The sequence below is a fragment of the Xylaria bambusicola genome (genome assembly GCF_022495145.1).
Source record: "Xylaria bambusicola strain CBS 139988 unplaced genomic scaffold F5B22scaffold_21, whole genome shotgun sequence".
In the NCBI taxonomy this organism is placed as follows: domain Eukaryota; kingdom Fungi; phylum Ascomycota; class Sordariomycetes; order Xylariales; family Xylariaceae; genus Xylaria; species Xylaria bambusicola.
Genome location: NW_025953574.1, coordinates 498,661 through 515,036, shown reverse-complemented (window position 1 = coordinate 515,036; position 16,376 = coordinate 498,661). Strand labels below are relative to the sequence as shown.

The 16,376-nt window shown below is 48.1% G+C and overlaps 5 protein-coding genes across 5 annotated transcripts; 2 read left to right on the top strand and 3 right to left on the bottom strand.

Moving 5' to 3' along the window:
* The first annotated feature begins 1 nt into the window (after position 1).
* F5B22DRAFT_607430 (glycoside hydrolase) lies at positions 2-2,666 on the top strand. Its single transcript, XM_047974999.1, has 4 exons — positions 2-729; positions 779-1,170; positions 1,219-2,217; positions 2,300-2,666. The coding sequence occupies exons 1-4, from the start codon at positions 581-583 to the stop codon at positions 2,596-2,598; spliced, it is 1,839 nt and encodes a 612-aa protein (XP_047830768.1). The 5' UTR covers positions 2-580; the 3' UTR covers positions 2,599-2,666.
* A 1,295-nt stretch (positions 2,667-3,961) lies between these two features.
* Positions 3,962-5,509, top strand: F5B22DRAFT_607429 (putative glycosyl hydrolase). The gene has a single exon (XM_047974997.1). It carries the CDS (start codon positions 4,026-4,028, stop codon positions 5,481-5,483), a length of 1,458 nt encoding a protein of 485 aa, XP_047830767.1. The 5' UTR covers positions 3,962-4,025; the 3' UTR covers positions 5,484-5,509.
* Positions 5,510-8,098: 2,589 nt separating this feature from the next.
* Positions 8,099-10,110, bottom strand: F5B22DRAFT_607426 (checkpoint protein hus1). Its single transcript, XM_047974996.1, has 4 exons — positions 9,875-10,110; positions 9,703-9,808; positions 8,757-9,639; positions 8,099-8,683 (listed from the first exon to the last, which is right to left on the bottom strand). Exons 1-4 carry the CDS (start codon positions 9,915-9,917, stop codon positions 8,657-8,659), a joined length of 1,059 nt encoding a protein of 352 aa, XP_047830766.1. The 5' UTR covers positions 9,918-10,110; the 3' UTR covers positions 8,099-8,656.
* Positions 10,111-10,156: 46 nt separating this feature from the next.
* F5B22DRAFT_607425 (uncharacterized protein) lies at positions 10,157-12,426 on the bottom strand. Its single transcript, XM_047974995.1, has one exon. It carries the CDS (start codon positions 11,718-11,720, stop codon positions 10,809-10,811), a length of 912 nt encoding a protein of 303 aa, XP_047830765.1. The 5' UTR covers positions 11,721-12,426; the 3' UTR covers positions 10,157-10,808.
* Positions 12,427-13,677: 1,251 nt separating this feature from the next.
* Positions 13,678-14,039, bottom strand: F5B22DRAFT_646735 (uncharacterized protein; the record flags this gene model as incomplete). Its single annotated transcript, XM_047978775.1, has 2 exons — positions 13,678-13,744; positions 13,828-14,039. The coding sequence occupies 2 exons, from the start codon at positions 14,037-14,039 to the stop codon at positions 13,678-13,680; spliced, it is 279 nt and encodes a 92-aa protein (XP_047830764.1).
* Positions 14,040-16,376: the final 2,337 nt, after the last annotated feature.

The window sequence follows — 16,376 nt, the reverse complement described above, 5'->3', positions numbered from 1 at the left end:
GTGTCATTTTGGCCAAGTTTTGGCGCTGAAACAGAAAGAGACGATCACGTGCAATCTCCACGTTCGATCACGATAGCTTCAACAACTTCACGGCTAGTCTAAGTAGTTTCTACAGTGCATACTGCAATTCCGCCCTGAAGATCATAAGCGCGGAATCCAAACCACCGTAGATCACCATTTGTGAGTGAATCTGATCGGCGCCTGGGGTTGCGGGGAACATCGTGTGGAGGTAAACAAGCCTCAACGGGTCGATCCTTACCATGAGGGGCCACCTACGGATCCGTTTATCTATTGCACGAACCGATGACTTCGGGGCTTTCAGAGCCGGCAGGATGGCGTGGCAGCTTCGGGATTCTGTCAGCAACATAAAAAGCGAGCTGCTGGCATCATGACGGGCCAGATTCTTGGTAGAGGTAGACATCTCATGAAGTATACAACAAAGGGCAGCTCACAAAGGTGACTTGAGAGCTTTGCGCACCGACCTCGAATCAACCTATCGACATCTCATCTTACATAACCCCTAACCTTAGTGTGTCTTTTCAAGTTGCTCTTATGTATTGTCGTTGAGGTCTACATCAAAATGAGATTTACGTTGGCTAGCAGTCTGTTGGTGGCTGTACAGGCACAGCAAGTGTTCATCACTACCACAGGACACACCTGTACGCCATCGGCCGTCTCGCCCTCATACTACTTTCAACCCTTCTCTTTTACCCTGAATGATACTGTTCGGTAGGCGACTCACTAGCATAATTGATGCCAATCAGCTAACAAATCTTAGGTATCCGACTCCAGTACCGACCCCAACAACAACTCATCAAACATACGCACCTGGATACTCTGAAGCGGTGAAGTGCCTTGCAACGCCACCAGCGACCACGACATGGGGCAATTACCTACCTGGGAATATTGCGATTAATGCTACAGACAAAAATGACCCCTATGGACAGGCCGCTTGGTCTTCCCTCTGGCAAAATGTCAAGTTGGAGAACTACACAACAATTGGACTTTATTCCACGACAGTCAGCCCCACGCCCATTCCCAGTAGCGAACTTGTTCTGCCGCCAAGTGACTATTTTGGACCGACAGATTGCAGCAAGTTCTTCCCCAAAGACTTTGTGTTCGGCGTCGCCGGAAGTGCTGCCCAGATAGAGGGCGCAGTAGCCCTTGAAGGTTGGTTTCTCGCCTGTGTCTACATGTATTGTAGCTAACGGTTCTTAGGACGCGGCCCTACTGTAATGGAGAAGTTAGTTGGGCCTTCTCAGCCCAAAGACTACGTGACGGCTGAGAACTACTTCTTATACAAGCAAGATATTCGGCGCCTGGCTGCCATGGGTGTCAAATACTATAGTTTCTCGATTCCCTGGGCACGCATATTACCTTTCACATTACCTGGTACGCCTGTTAATCAGCAAGCCGTTGATCATTATGACGATCTGATCAATGAGGTCCTCGATGCCGGCATGCTGCCAATAGTGACGCTGTTTCACTTCGACAGTCCATGGACATTTGTGTCAAGCGACAACTTCACTGCCACGCCAGACTTCGGTTCCAAGAACGGAGGCTATCAGAACGAGACCTTTGTAGACGCCTTCGTCAACTACGCCAAAATCGTCCTCACACACTACTCTGACCGTGTGCCGATTTGGGTTACCTTCAATGAGCCATGGCTCTACTCGTTCAATTTTGCCGGGGCGGACCATGTCGTACATGCCCACGCCCAAGTGTATCACTTCTACAAAGATACTTTAGGAGCCACAGGGAAGATGGGCATCAAGTTTAACGATAACTTCGGTGTTCCTCGCGATCCTAAGAACGCTAGCGATGTAGAAGCCGCCAACCGGTTTCAGGAAATCTACCTGGGTCTTTTCGCTGATCCTATCTTCCTTGGAAAGCAGTACCCAGATTCTGTCTTGAATACTCTCCCTGGTGCCAAGCCTCTCAGTGACGAGGAGCTGCGCTATATTGGTAACACATCCGACTTCTTTGGCATTGATCCTTACACTGCAACGGTCGTGTCGCAGCCGGCTGGGGGGATAGACGCTTGCGCAAGCAATTCCTCGGCACCTTTGTGGCCCGTCTGCGCCGTGGAAGAGACGAGAAACGTATACGGCTGGAGCATCGGTTATCGTTCGCAGAGTTACGTATATATCACACCGACATATCTACGGGAGTATCTCAGCTACCTTTGGAATACCTTCCGAAAACCAGTGTTGATAGGTAAGTTTGACGAAGCTACATAGGAAGACATAATTACTCCAAATGATAAATATATAAGACGCGGAAGCTAACTGTGTGATAGGCGAATTCGGATTCCCGGTATTCAATGAAGCGGAAAAGGAGCTCCCGGATCAGTTGTTCGACAGCCCACGTAGCACCTACTACCTTGCCTTCATGTCAGAAATCCTCAATTCCATTCATGAAGACGGCGTTCATGTAATGGGGGCTCTCGCGTGGTCATGGCTTGATAATTGGGAATTTGGGGATGCTGCATCTCAATTTGGAATGCAGGTATTGAACTCAACGACGCAGCAGAGGTTTTTCAAGAAAAGCTTTTTCGACCTGGTCGACTTTGTAGGTGCTCGGCTACCATCTTCGTAGTGGCACATGTAATGTGGTGCAAATATAGACTAAATGATAGAGAGTTATTTAATTGACTATGTGACTTACCTATGGATGCTTGAAGTTTTAAGAACGGGCCTTAAATTATGTTATATTATAAAGTATAAGTCTGGAATACTCAGGCCCCCAAGATATTGGAAAGCAGACACTCCAATGCACAGGAAATCGAATTGTTAGGGCACCCTTTGAAGCACATGCGTAGTAGGGCCGACGCATGGGAAACGGCTGAACACACGTAGTCATTTTATGTAAGACCACACTCAGCTCACACGAATAGTCATTAGTCCTACCGAAAGTTTAAAGGCAGTCCCACGCTTGACGAGTTCCTTCCTTTGACCCCATTCAACATGGAGAACGCGGAGCACTACGGGTCCGCTAGTAGAAAGCCCTAGTTCCGCCCTTTCGACACGACAAGTTCAGCAGAACAGACCGGTGAAAACTAGCGGCTTGGTCTACGCGTTTGCAAAACCGGTTTAAAAGAGACCTGATATTGCCGAAGGTAGATCGGTGGGACTAGTCGGACCAAGATGTCGGTAAAAGGGCCGATGACAGAACGGAACCATAGCGGCTCTAGCGAGCGAGCGATCGGATAAGACGGGGCGGATGATGGATGTGGCGCCGGGACGATGAGTCAGCTATGAGCTTTGTTGACCTCAAGCAGCGCCTTTAAGCCTCTTTATGCCCACGCCGTGGCTGTACGTTGACTGCTGAGGGGAGAGCTTACCGGGAAATTCATAGAGAATCGTAAATCTGATTGATGAAGTAACTAAGCTGTTTTTCATCTCAGTGTATCCTCATTGCTGTGATGCATACGCGTTCTATCATGTTGTTGATGCCTTAATCGCATCTTCAGTTGGAAGGACTTAGATAAGCCAACCACGATCAGCAGGCAATTGGATTCGTCACTTTTTCTGTTCACACAAGCCGGTCACAGCAAGTGAGCATTCACCAACGTAGGTTAGCTGGCGACTTGATTTGCGACCTTCATTTGAATTTTCACCAGCTGTGGCCCTAATTTTCATACTTCCGACACCTAGCTACATAAGGTTTCGGTCGCGAATAAAACCCTAGATGTTCCATTCTTTCTCGCGCTATGCACGATAATATCAATTATGTAAGATACTCATATTTTTGAACCCCAACTCAGCTTCCATGCAAGCCAGGAATTGCAACACTTACCTATTTCGTTTGCGGTACGTGAAGAAATTAGGCGCTTTGGTATTTAGCCAGAAACACACGTTGCTCATTGTGAAACCCCCGCCTCCGAAGTTTGGTTCAGGGTCGTAACGCTGATAAATACCAATCTTTATCCCCCACTTTCGTACACCCTCAAACTCTTCGAATTTCATGAGCCTCTCCTCTATGTTATAATCAACCTCATGTCCATTGTGTACTAATATCTCAATATGGGTCTAGGAAAGTCGAAAGTTGCCAGACTCTTACCTGAAGGATTCCTAGATTACACTACTTCAGAATCAGGGAATCCTTTCGTAGAAGGCTGGTATGCAGACCCCGGGTCGGCGGCTTACGACGGACTATTCTGGGTTTACGCGGTGCGGACAGGCACTGCCAAAGCACAAACATGCGTTGATGCATTTTCAACTTCAGATTTGATACACTGGGATAAACATCCCAATGTGCTCACAACCGCGAACTGGGTCAAAAAGGGTATCCGATCCCCGACTCCAATCTCGCAGAATGGAAAATACTATATCTACTTCAGCACCATAGATACCCAGGGAGATGATACCGATATAGGGGGCGGCATCGGAGTGGCAGTGGCAGATACACCAGAAGGCCCCTATGTCGACGCAATTGGCAAGCCACTCATTAGCGAGAATCACAATGGGGCTCGGCCGACTGACCCTGATGTCTTGATCGACGATTCCGATGGCCAGGCCTACATCTACTATGGTGGTCAGGAACATGCCAATGTAGCCATCCTCAACAAAGACATGATATCAGTAAAGTCTTCTAAGGACAACACTAAGTTCAAGGAGATTACACCAAAGGGCTATATTGGGGGGTCGAGGATTCTCAAGCGGAACGGTGTATACTACTTTATGTGGTCTGAACATCATCCCGATAATCCTGACTACTCCATCTCGTACGCGATGGGGGATAGCCCTCTAGGCCCTTTCAATCCAGTAGCGAAGATTCTGGAGCCGGATAGCGCCGTCACTAAGAGGGTTGGACGTAGTAGCATGATTCACGTCCCTAACACGGATATATGGTATGTACTCTACCATCGTCAACCACTCAGCGAGACCGACAAAGATCACTGTATCATTGCGTACGACCGCATATACTTCAACGAAGACAACACCATCCAACCCGTACGTATGCTTGTAAAAGATAACTTTGCAGACGGTAGGATGCTTGACTGGACTACGTATGGTGGGCAGTGGTCCGTCGAAGAGCAGCGCCTTACTGTGCAGAACGCAGGCAGCGGAATGGCAATGCTAGACACGAATTTCTCGGATCTCATATTCGATGCTACCATTGCAACAGTCAGTGGAAATGGTCACCCCGGGCTACTATTCCGTGTGACAGAGCTCTCGGCCGAAACGCACAAGTATAAGGGATATAAGGCGGCCATTTCCCCAACTGGGGTGATAACACTGGGCAAGGCGGATCTCGGGGTTTTCACCGACTTGGCTCAGACAAAGATGGATATGGTAACGGGAGAGGAATATCATGTGAGAGTAATGGCTATAGGGAGTGAGATTAAGGTGTATGTGAATGATATGGACAAGGCCAGGATCACGTTTAGTGATAATTCGTTCACGACTGGAGCGAATGGCGTCAGGATCTTCAATTCGGCTGCCAAATTCGGGTTCGTGTCGGTTGCTGGGCCATCATAGTGTTAAGTGATAAGTTATACACGAAGGCTTTGACGTTTGGGCACATGGTTCTGAGCCACCTTTACCTCCCGCAGCTGACAGCTAGCTTGGGTTCTATTCAGTGATGGACATCTAAAATATGCATGATACTTCTAGTACCGGCTAGTTATATGTTGATGATACCTCAACTATGACTTGGTTACGCGCTTACTATCGCGTAACTATTCATATGGTATCACTGAACATTGTGCCAGCCAGAGACTGTATGAGCTCTCTTATCCGCCCCCAGCTTGTCATTACAAAGTTCTGCCGCATTTTACATTAACAAGTAGGTACCGTTACACCAGTAGCCTATTCCGTAGAGCCAATCCTATCACTATGAAACCTTCAACGTCCGTAAGCAGATATCTGGAGCCACGTCATTATTATGTTCCGGTCTTGTTAGCCCAGGGAGTTGTCGCGGCCGAATGATATACGGCAGTAATCATTCTCACAAAGCGCGCCTTACGTCCATGCGCAGCAGGTACACTATCACTTTTATTAACCTTCACCAAAAAGATAGGCCCTTTTCTAAGTAGGATAGTGTAACGCATTGAGTGTTTCAATGGGCTTCGTCGAGGCTGCCTAAATGGCATTGTACCTAATGCATACACATTTTCCCTTGCGACCTAAAAAGAGTGACTAAGTACTTACAATATGTGAGCAAAGGGGCTATATGCAAGAGTGCCGTTACACCTCTCAAGTCCTGTGTTACATACGTAGTCCTAGATATGTTGATTATCCCTTACTTCAAGTTGTGTTACACCCACATTCTCAGTCAACCCTCCTCTCTCTATGGCAGCACTATATGACTCAGTAATTTCGAACATCATGTTGTAAGAACTTACTTCAAGGCTCTCTTCCCACTGCTAAACCGGGCCAGTAAACTACTAGCAAAGCTTCGGGGAATTTAAAGCGTAGTTCTAAGATGAATAAGCAGTGTGAACAAAAGAAGGAATGTTAGCTCTTGTTTCATTTGTACTTTCATTATTGCAAATTGTAGCAGTTTCAAGAAAACATTCGGCAACTAAAATAAATCGGAGAAAATCGACTAAATTCAATTTGAGGTTAGAGATCCGCTCTAAAAAAAATTTTCTAATTGAATTATACCTTCTCTCATTGTTAAATCCAAAGGCCAGTCTCAATACTCTAACGTACAGAAAGAGACTAGACTTTACCAGCCTCTTCCAATAGATTCATTGTGCTATTGAACTAATCAGCTCCACTAAGAAGTACGAAAATGACGTCTGAATAGAAGGCATGACCTCGTCAACGGCAAGTTGGCCTGAAGGGCTAGAATAACAATCTGGACGCCAAGTTACTAATGTGCTGGTTTTGGTACGCCCTGCATTTCTACTCTCACGTTTTACTTTCAAGGTTCTTGAAAGTCGCAGACGGCCGTGCAACCATTTTTCTGCTTGCTCTGTCATTATCTAGGGCGTGTAACCCAATACCGCCTGACCGAAAAGTTTGATACCCCCAAAGTAGTACAGACAACAATCACGTTGCACTATCAAGGACATTTAGCGAGGAATTTGTGCTTTTGACTCATGATTTCCTCCCTTCTCTCAACCTTCTTTTTGACTGACTAATATGTGACCATCCCACTTCATAAATCCACAGCTCTCTCTCGCCTTATCTAGACTTCACAACTTCGACAACACCCAAAATCTCAAGAATACTACCTAATCTCATAAAATGAAGGTTTATCAAGACTCTACATTGCCCCCAAACAACGCCCAAAACGCCGACCCCGGCCCCGGGCAACCTAAGGACAATCCTCATGCACATGACAATCGATTAGGTGTTGCCTATGGAGTATTGGCGGCGAGACCGTTGACCAACGAGGAAAATTTCAGAAAAGTCCACGAATATTTCGAGAAGAGTGACCTTGATCCCCTGGGCAAGTTACTCAATACCCAAGCCGCAAAGCCAAAGGCGAAACCAGACGGCGGCTACGGGGGAGCTAGTAAGCGTTCTCAGACCTCTCATTGCCTTCTCGTCACATATCCAGCTTTACCCAAAGATTTCCCAGTCAAGAACAACCAAAATGTCTTCATTCCGACTGGTAGAACTAACACTTTATTCCTCACAGCGGACGTGCCGCGTAGTGCTCCCATTCCCATCCCGAAGAAGAAGTAGATCTAGGCGAGCTGTTAGGAGGAGCAATCGCTGCTAGCAGCTATGTCCAAGTTTGCTTCCACGCAAGACGACCTTACGTGCCTAGATACTTGAACACAAACAAAGAGATGGAAAGGAAGAGGTATCAGCTCTGGAATTTACGCAGGTGAAAATCCAAATAAAAAATTCATCCTATCCTGCATGCGAACTCTCCAAACGGAAATCAGTGATGCGGTTCACACACGTGATTCCACCCCTTTCTGACCCCGCTTACCCTGTACTTCCGTCCTGAGACATAATCCATAATCAGCCCATGTAACCAACATTTCGCTTGGAAATTATCACAAGAGATATCACGACTCGTACAATATGAATAAATCCGTAGATGCAAAAGGCCATTTATCGCCGTCCATTATTAATCATCATCGCGCGTCCGCCTACACCGACGCCTCGAATGTCTCTAATTTGTATTTGTACTAAACTAAGTTGGATTGTGACCGCGGCTTATCTCAGGTATTAACTGCAATACCAAGAGATCAAAACATTATCGTACTTGATTATTGACTGAGTATGTTGGCTCGCCGAAATGAATTCAGAACTTTCGTGCGCTCATCTTGAGAACGAGACACGTTCATGGCATTAGAACTATAGATGCTCCCAGCGACTGCTCGCCACCAGCTCCATAGCCGACTAGTAAACGTTCAAAGCAAACCCAATGAGTGCAAAATCAAGCCTCATTTCATTTTAATATTGCATAAACACATTTCGTTATTTCTTTTATGTTAAGAGTACACGCCCATCAAGGCGATATATGCCCCATGCCAATAATGACTCGCGTCTAATAATCTACAGCCCATATGATATCTATCTAGCAAACCCCCCCGGCTTGCGTAGCTAGATACGATCATATCTTCGTATCTCATTACTCATAATATCATTAAACCCCCGGTATCATAAGCAACATCCTCTATAATAGAAAAGCCAGCTCTAGATGTCGTTTGTCTGTAGCACTGATCGTCCGATAAATGGATGTGTTAAAGACTATATGAAGACACATAATACTAGAAATGAATAGTAAAACTTAGCTTCGAGAACCAGGGATGAATTCTTCTCGAGAATGAAGAGGGTACTCACAGTTATAACGGCGTCATCGATCGCCGGATCATCATGGTCCGGCACATACACATACAGAATCAGAGCATGCTCGTCCGCGAAACAAGCAATGACGCGCCCGTCCAGACGTCCCACGCTAAGGACCTTGCTCCAATCCTTCCCGTCAACGCGCACGGTGGCCCATTTGTTCGGGCCCTCGTTATGGAACCGCGTGCTGGGATGGTCCTCGATGGCGCATGTCAGCTGGCTGGGATCGAGTTGTGGATTTTCAAGCCCGCCCCACTGCGACTCGACGTTGAGGCTATCTGCGTCCAGACGTAGCCGGAGACCACCGTGCATATTGGCGCTCAAGTCGAGCTTTGGATTGACGCTCGCGGCGGAGGCGGTCGACGACGCTGCGCGTGACGCGACGGCGAGTTTGGTGAATCGGTCCGAGATGGCTTTGAGCTGGAGAAGAGGCGGTAGCTGGATGTGGACGTCGGGCTCTCGCACCTTGGGCTGCATGATGGTCTCGACCGTCTCGGGGTGGAGGACCCGCACGGGAATGTCTTGCGTGATGACCTTTTCGCGCTCGCGCTGCAGGTGCGTCTCTAACGGCTCGGCAGCGAAGATTCCGTCATCGTCGTCACCGAACGGATCGTCTCCCGGGACACGGTTCGCGGGGTTCAGGTTGAAGCGGGCGACGCCTTGAGGGTGGTTCGCAGGCGTGGTAGATGTCGTGATGGTCATGGAGAGAATGGGTATGCCGTCTTTCTTGGTCAGGCGCAAGGATGCGGATACTGCATTGGTAGCTGATTTGAGGGCTCGTTGCAGCGGCACCAGCGGGAGCTCGAGATTAATGGTGTTGTTTGGCTCGGCGGATTGGATGGTCCAGTTCTTAAGGATGAAGTCGATTGGCAACGAGCTACATAGCAAAGAAGGTCAGCTCGACGGGAACACATATCGTTAGTTTCGCAGATGTACTGACGCCCAGACTTGCGACCCGGTATCGGGGATCACGGTGAAGCGGACTGTCTCATCGTCGAGACGTACCCAAGCGATTTTCTCTAGGGACGACAGAGCAGCAACCAGTTCTTGCGTGCCATGTGTTAGTCACTAGTATGAAATCATTTATGAACATTTCAATGCGCCATACATACTTGAGAATGTGTGAACGTTCCGAAGGTTCGATTTGAACCTCATGTTTAACGTCCTCTGCTCTGAGAGTTGTTACAGTGTAGATGGATATCTTGTCACAACCTGTATGAAGTTACGAAGACTGAAGACGCGACAGTACCTGGGCATTATTACCTTACATGTACTAGTAGCCTGTAGGTACTAACCTGCAAGTCCCTGCTTTAGTGGCTGGCAGGTAACCCAAGTAGGTATTAGTTTCGTACGGTTAGGTAATAAATCACATAACGCTGGGATGGGTTTAGGCACTTGCGGGAGAGTTACGTTACTCGAGCTACCAATGGAATTGGCTCTAAAAATAGTATGGGGGTTGCATTAGGGACTGCTTAAGCCAAAGCTTGTGATTCCCCCATGCCTGATCGATACCGCCTGAGCAGCTACCTAGCTGTCTATATTCCCTGACAGAGCCCTGAAAGCAGCCCAGGTGGCCTACTACCCCTGCCTAGTGCCCAACTAGCCACACCGTCTCTACCCCGCCTATCGTCACAACCCCGCCATCTCATCAGTACTGTAGGTAGTGAAAAGGCAACGTCAGACCAAGTGCGGTTTAAATTGTTGAGTATAACTGGGTCGTGTACTACCCAGATCAAAGAGAAGACATAGAAAAGGAAGATATAGAAGAGAGTCGTAATCAGGTTCCCGAGGCTCCTGTCGTGGCATCGAGCCCAAGTTATGTTCTAGTTCCTCAGCAAACCAGTCTAGATAGCGTTCCATAGACACTTCCTGCTGTATCTGTTGCCTATCCCCTGTTCCTAGAACTCCGAACATCCATATCCTGCAATAATGTATCAAGCGTTCCACCGTGCCCACTGTCGCCCAATATAACCGAGGCATATCCAGATGACCCAGCGGCCATGTTGAGAAACCATGGCTCGCAGAAAAATAACGTGTGAAGGACCTTCAGAAAGTCGAGATCCGGTCTATCGCTGGAGCAGGTGTAGGTCTCCTTGCCATGGCCACTTCGATGCGGCATAGGTTCAAGTAATCACGGTAAGCTGTTGGACTCGTCCGACCGGTAGTTGGGTCGATAAAGACACTGCGACTTTCGCTGCGTGGGGACTCTGGGTTCGAAATGCTCGGTCGCCTAAAGCTAGTCTGTAGGATCATAGACTTGATCCCTGATCTCCTATCGCCATCTTGACCTTGTCTGCTATTTGGTGTCTCATCACCGCGCGCAGCCAACTTTCTCGACTCCTCTGCCGCTGCGACGGCTGCGCAAGTACTGCATTTGCCCACGATTTGCACCTTGTTTTGATCAGGGAATGATGGCGGCGGTCTATGAGGATGGCCGGGCCGTCGAGAAAGACGGCGTCGCCGCCGACGATTGGAGGGAGGAAGCGGTTGCAGAGGCACGCCTAGGAAAAACAAGTACCTTGGCGTAAGAACAATTGGGTGCCCGCAGGGGTGCTTCGCAATGCTGCGACAAATAGGGCACGATGGTATACTGTGAGGATTGCGGTCGGCGGATTCTTGAAGCCAAGACTGAATGCAATGCGTGCCGAATTTATGGCCACAGTGCAGATGTGTCCACGACTCTAGGATGCCTTCGGGATTTGTCGCACCAACAGGATCGTGACATATGGGACATTCTTCGAGAACTTCCTGTACGCCTGCTTTCTCGTCATGTTGCTCGGCAGGTCCGTCTGTAGCAGGCTCTTCAGTCGCAGGCTTGTCCGTAGCAGTAGCAGGGTCGTCTGTGGAAGAACCAGGCTCGTTGGTAACAGGCTCGACTCCTACTGCGGGTTCAGGGCGATTACGCAGCAGCTTCTTGAGGAAGCCAAGCTTCAATTTGGGAAGCCGCACTCTCGGCATGGCTGGAGATATGGGTTTGGTGGAATGCGAGATGGAACAAATGGGTGGAGGTGTGTTGTGGAATGGTGGTTCAATGTGTGAGGCTCTGCCCAAGCTACCTGGGCTGCCTGGGTGGCTTCCAATCGCCAAACAATGTAGTACTATGCAGCAGATTTGCCGTACAAGGATGAACCCTCGGTCGAAAATAGCTCATCTAAGCAGAGGAAATGCAAGTAGCGAGCTGCCTAGATAGCCTCTGGTGTTACAATCCAATTGTATGTGCTTGGAATAGCCGATAGCGTATTTGTTGATTCTTCCTAGGAAGGGATGAGAGGACAGATGCGTTGGGCGACTTAACGGCTGAGCTCAGCTTGGTTTACAGGCTGCAGAATGGCAGACCAGCCTCGCCGGGTATGACTCTCGCAAGGGACGTGAAAAGAATAGCTTAAAGCTTCAGAAGCGCCATCCTTCGCCAACGTGTCGTCAAAGTGAATACAGAGAGTGATGGTGATGACGACAATTGATTGACTAGCTAAGCTTGATGAGTCAAGGTGGAATCATGAAGACGTAGCTAACTAGAGCTTGGACTGTTGGGAACGGTCAACGACTGACTCGGTTAATTGGATTTAGGCTTCAGGGGCGCTGCATTCTCGAAAATCTGGTTGCATGGAGCCTTGGGGTATTGAGTCCTTCTCCTCTCTCTCTCTCTCTCTCTCGCACGCGCGCGTGCATTCAGGTATTGCTTACCTATTAGATTGGGTTGGGGAGCGTTACCAGTGGCATTTGGCCGTTTGCCATAGGCGACCCATTCAAAAACGCCAACAATGGGGGTTTGTGGCGTGCTAATATGAAACCTAATACCTACCCTCCTACTACTGCCAGGAAGAGGAGAGGGAAGCTGGATGGATGGCAACTCTAGTCGGAAGCAAGGATGAAGGGAGGGGAGAGAGGGGGTTAGCTGCTCACAATGCGGCCTATGTTACCTGGCGCACCGGTCGAGATGCGAACTTCGAAATATGCAGCTTTTCGACATGGGAGACAGACTCAAATGACCAGAACTAGATAAACAGCTGCCGTCCTCCAGACCTCGAGGGGGCATCATGTGGTCAGGGTGTTGGGCCCCGGCTTATCCTATTGAAGCTGTCCGGATTCGTCGACGCCAGCAGCACTACAGATAAGGCTGGAATGTGTTTGCAGGCCACGTGCACGAGCTGGATCCTGACGAGGGCAAACGCTGTCTACCTGATTAGCTCGGATACAGGTAGGCGATTCCTGAATGGCACCCTGGTCTGTATGTGCAAGGCAGAATGATGCTGAAATGCCCATCAATCCCGAATAATGTGCCATTGTATGCACATCTATCTACCCACCATTATCAACGACCCCACTCGTGGACCTACTGCACAGTACATCTCACTAGGTAAGGTGAGGAGGGATAACACAGCCTCCTTCACGATGACGCTTAACTCCTTACTCCGAGGTTAGGAATCTACTCAGCAGGCAGACTATAGAGCGAGAATTAGGCGTTATTGACGCCGTCCGACTTTGAAGAGTCATGGCTATGAGTAAAACATAGAGAGAATAAGTTTCCGCGTCATTTACGCATGACTGTCCAACCGGCAGAGTGGACCAAGCAACGGACCGAGCCGCTTAATTAAAGCACGAAGCCCTCAATGGAACGAAAGTACCGTTCTTGTCAGTTAGAACCCGACTACGTCGGAACTTAATAGTGCAATTGAAATGTAATCGTATGAACCGCTTGATGGGTGGCGAGTATGTGAAGGTGCGGCTGTGTCGCGACGTATTGAATGGCAGTCATAGACAGATGCTAAATCCATGAACATTATCATGTAGGCTTTAGAAAGCAAGTCTAATAAAATCGGTAGTTAGGGCACAATGAAAAGCCAACATCAAGCCGTGATATCAGAAATGTAATATACAATGAACATAGGCTTAAGATGGCCCATGTTCCCTCTGATTAACGTCTGTTCCGGCCGTCCCGGTTGTCGTCATCGTCGCTGTCATCTCTAAATCCCTCCTCTAGGCTTCGCATGCTTGGTCAGTCGATAACGCCAAAGCATATCCCCTACTACAAGTTTTGCTAGCACGTGAAAACGGATGCGCTTACTCTCTACTCAACCTCCTATCGCTACCGGTGTGTTGGTGACCCGTATCTAACGAAAGCGCATGCCTGCGGTCTTCGTCCACTTCGTTCAGTTCTTCCCCATCTTCCGAGCTGAAGCCTATATCTGACTCGTCATCGGCGACGGCCACGCGGTCCCGAGAGCGTAGTCGCCAACGCGATGACGAAGCTATCCATCGCGCTACCGCATTCTGCATCCGTATACGTAATGAGGTCGTTTGTGTTGAGATGCTGTCGAGTGGTAGGTACTGGCTATATCGGTTTCGGTAGTACCGCCATAATGGGATGATTAGATATGTCAAGGCGAGGAAAAGAACCAAGGAGATGATCGCTGGGATGAGCAACGTCTACGCGATTTAGTAGGAGCCTTGTCAGACGCACGGGGGCAGGAAAGCGTTACCTTGACGACTGACAGCGTGGAGCCCATTTGAATGTGAAAGTTGAGCAGGCTAGGCGGCAAGCCGGTGTTCAGAACCGATGCTGCTCGCGGAACTCTGCGGTTCGAAACACGATATGGCGATTAAGGGGTGCCGGGTTCGATAGCTGAGGATTCCGAGCGATCCAGATAGGGCACGCGACCGGAGTACAAGGGAATATTGCTGAGATAGAAGTTGGACAAGAGCACCATTTACTGGCGGCTCACCGGAACTTAGGCGTGCGGCAGGAGGTAAGAGAGCCAGCCGAGTACTATGCCACGATGTCCAAGTTAGAATGAATACCTAGGATGTAGCTTGAGGCTATGGTTGAGAGGTTGCAGATGAACGTGTAAGCCAGTTGTCCGCCAAGCCACTTTAGGCCACGCCTGACGGAGAATCCAGGGTTCACGTTAGGTGGGTACTTTAGTCTGTCGGGTAGTTCAGACTAATGGATTAGGTACCTGTCTATCAAAATGGACACAGCTACGTAAGGTTGCATTCTTGATACTAAACATAGGTATATTGCCTGTAGTAAATAATCATCGTAGCAGCTTTTAACCTAGTGTTATTCCTTCAAACATCATATTGCGCATCTTCGTTTCTTAGTTCTGTAAGATACACAAACCGGGAACAATCAACAATCCTTGATTATCGTTGTGATGTTGCTTATATCATGGTGATATGGTAGACCTAGAATTCGAGGTTGACAAGATACTTTAGCCTTGCGAACCGGCCTAACCGAGGTAACTGCTAGTTGTAGGTAGCTTAACACTTCATGCTAGCGAAATAGGTACTCCTGCTTGTCAATTGCCATCTTAAACTATCGACAGGAAACACGAGATGTGCTACAAACTCGACGAACGCCTTGGTCCCTAGAGTCCCTGTCTACGTTGTTCCTCTAGGACGTCCTAACACCTACTTATCTTGTCATTCTTGTTATAATGATTGCTCTCCAGCACTTATCACCAAGACCGAGCCGACGACAAATGGCTATTCTTCTAAGATTCTCTTACTTCGTAGGCCTGGGGAGAGCTCTGTCTTCCTATGCTGCTCTACTGGTTCATCCTTGATGAACCTGCCATCGATAGTCTCTACTCTCTAATGCCAAATGGCTTGAGCTTCGGGCTACCTGTGGGTAGTAAGTAGGTAGGGAGTTGGAGAAATGCATGATACGTTTATATTTTTTTTTTTTTGGTTCATAATTGTCTCTACACAAGATTTACACCACCAGAACAACCTCAATGTCGCGTGTGGGGAATACACTCTGAAATAAACTACGAAGATATTCCTGTTACGCGGGGCAAGAATGAACAGAACCGACATTGCAGTTTTCTTCAACAGGCCGTTCGTTAGGCTGGAATATAGCCCTTGACAGTCCACTGGCAGAACTAACCGAGGACATGAGAGTATTTGCATCCGAGACACATGAAGATGGAATGTACATAAAAAATGGCTTGTAACCTCGTGAATGAAAGCCTAGTATTCTATCCAAGAGATCTGAACATGAGGTACCAGCAACTGATTGTTAGTTGATATATCCTTCGGCCTTAATGACTAGAATTACGACTTTAGGCAATTGGAACTGTTTCGGAGACAGGCAATATTTCTGGTTTCGGTCCAAGGCGTCGATTTGCGGCAAATGGGACAAATGCGGCACAGATGAGAGATGTAAGCTATTGGGAAATATGTATCATTGATTGGACTTGAAAGAGCGTGCAGCGCCTTGTGATAATCCATGATGGTGTTGTAATGAGTACTAAAAGCAGGATTGAAGCTCGGAATTTGTTGTACAACTGTGTACTCTGTACCTCCCAAACAGGTTAATAATCTACATTTGGTCGGTGATCCTCCCCCACCTTCCTATTTCAGCTACTTATTTTTGATAATCGACATCTGAATCTTACTGACCCAAGTGAGATGCCCTCCAACACAACGCGCACAGAATATTGGCCATTTAATTGAGCCACGATGGTACCGCCATGATTGATAGGTAGATACATAGGATGTGCGTGTGGATGTTACCATAATAGGATGGATTTAGGAAAAGAAAAGGGAAGCCCTAGCCCCATCCATGCCTATCTGTAATATACATTTACATACTGTTACAACCTACTATAT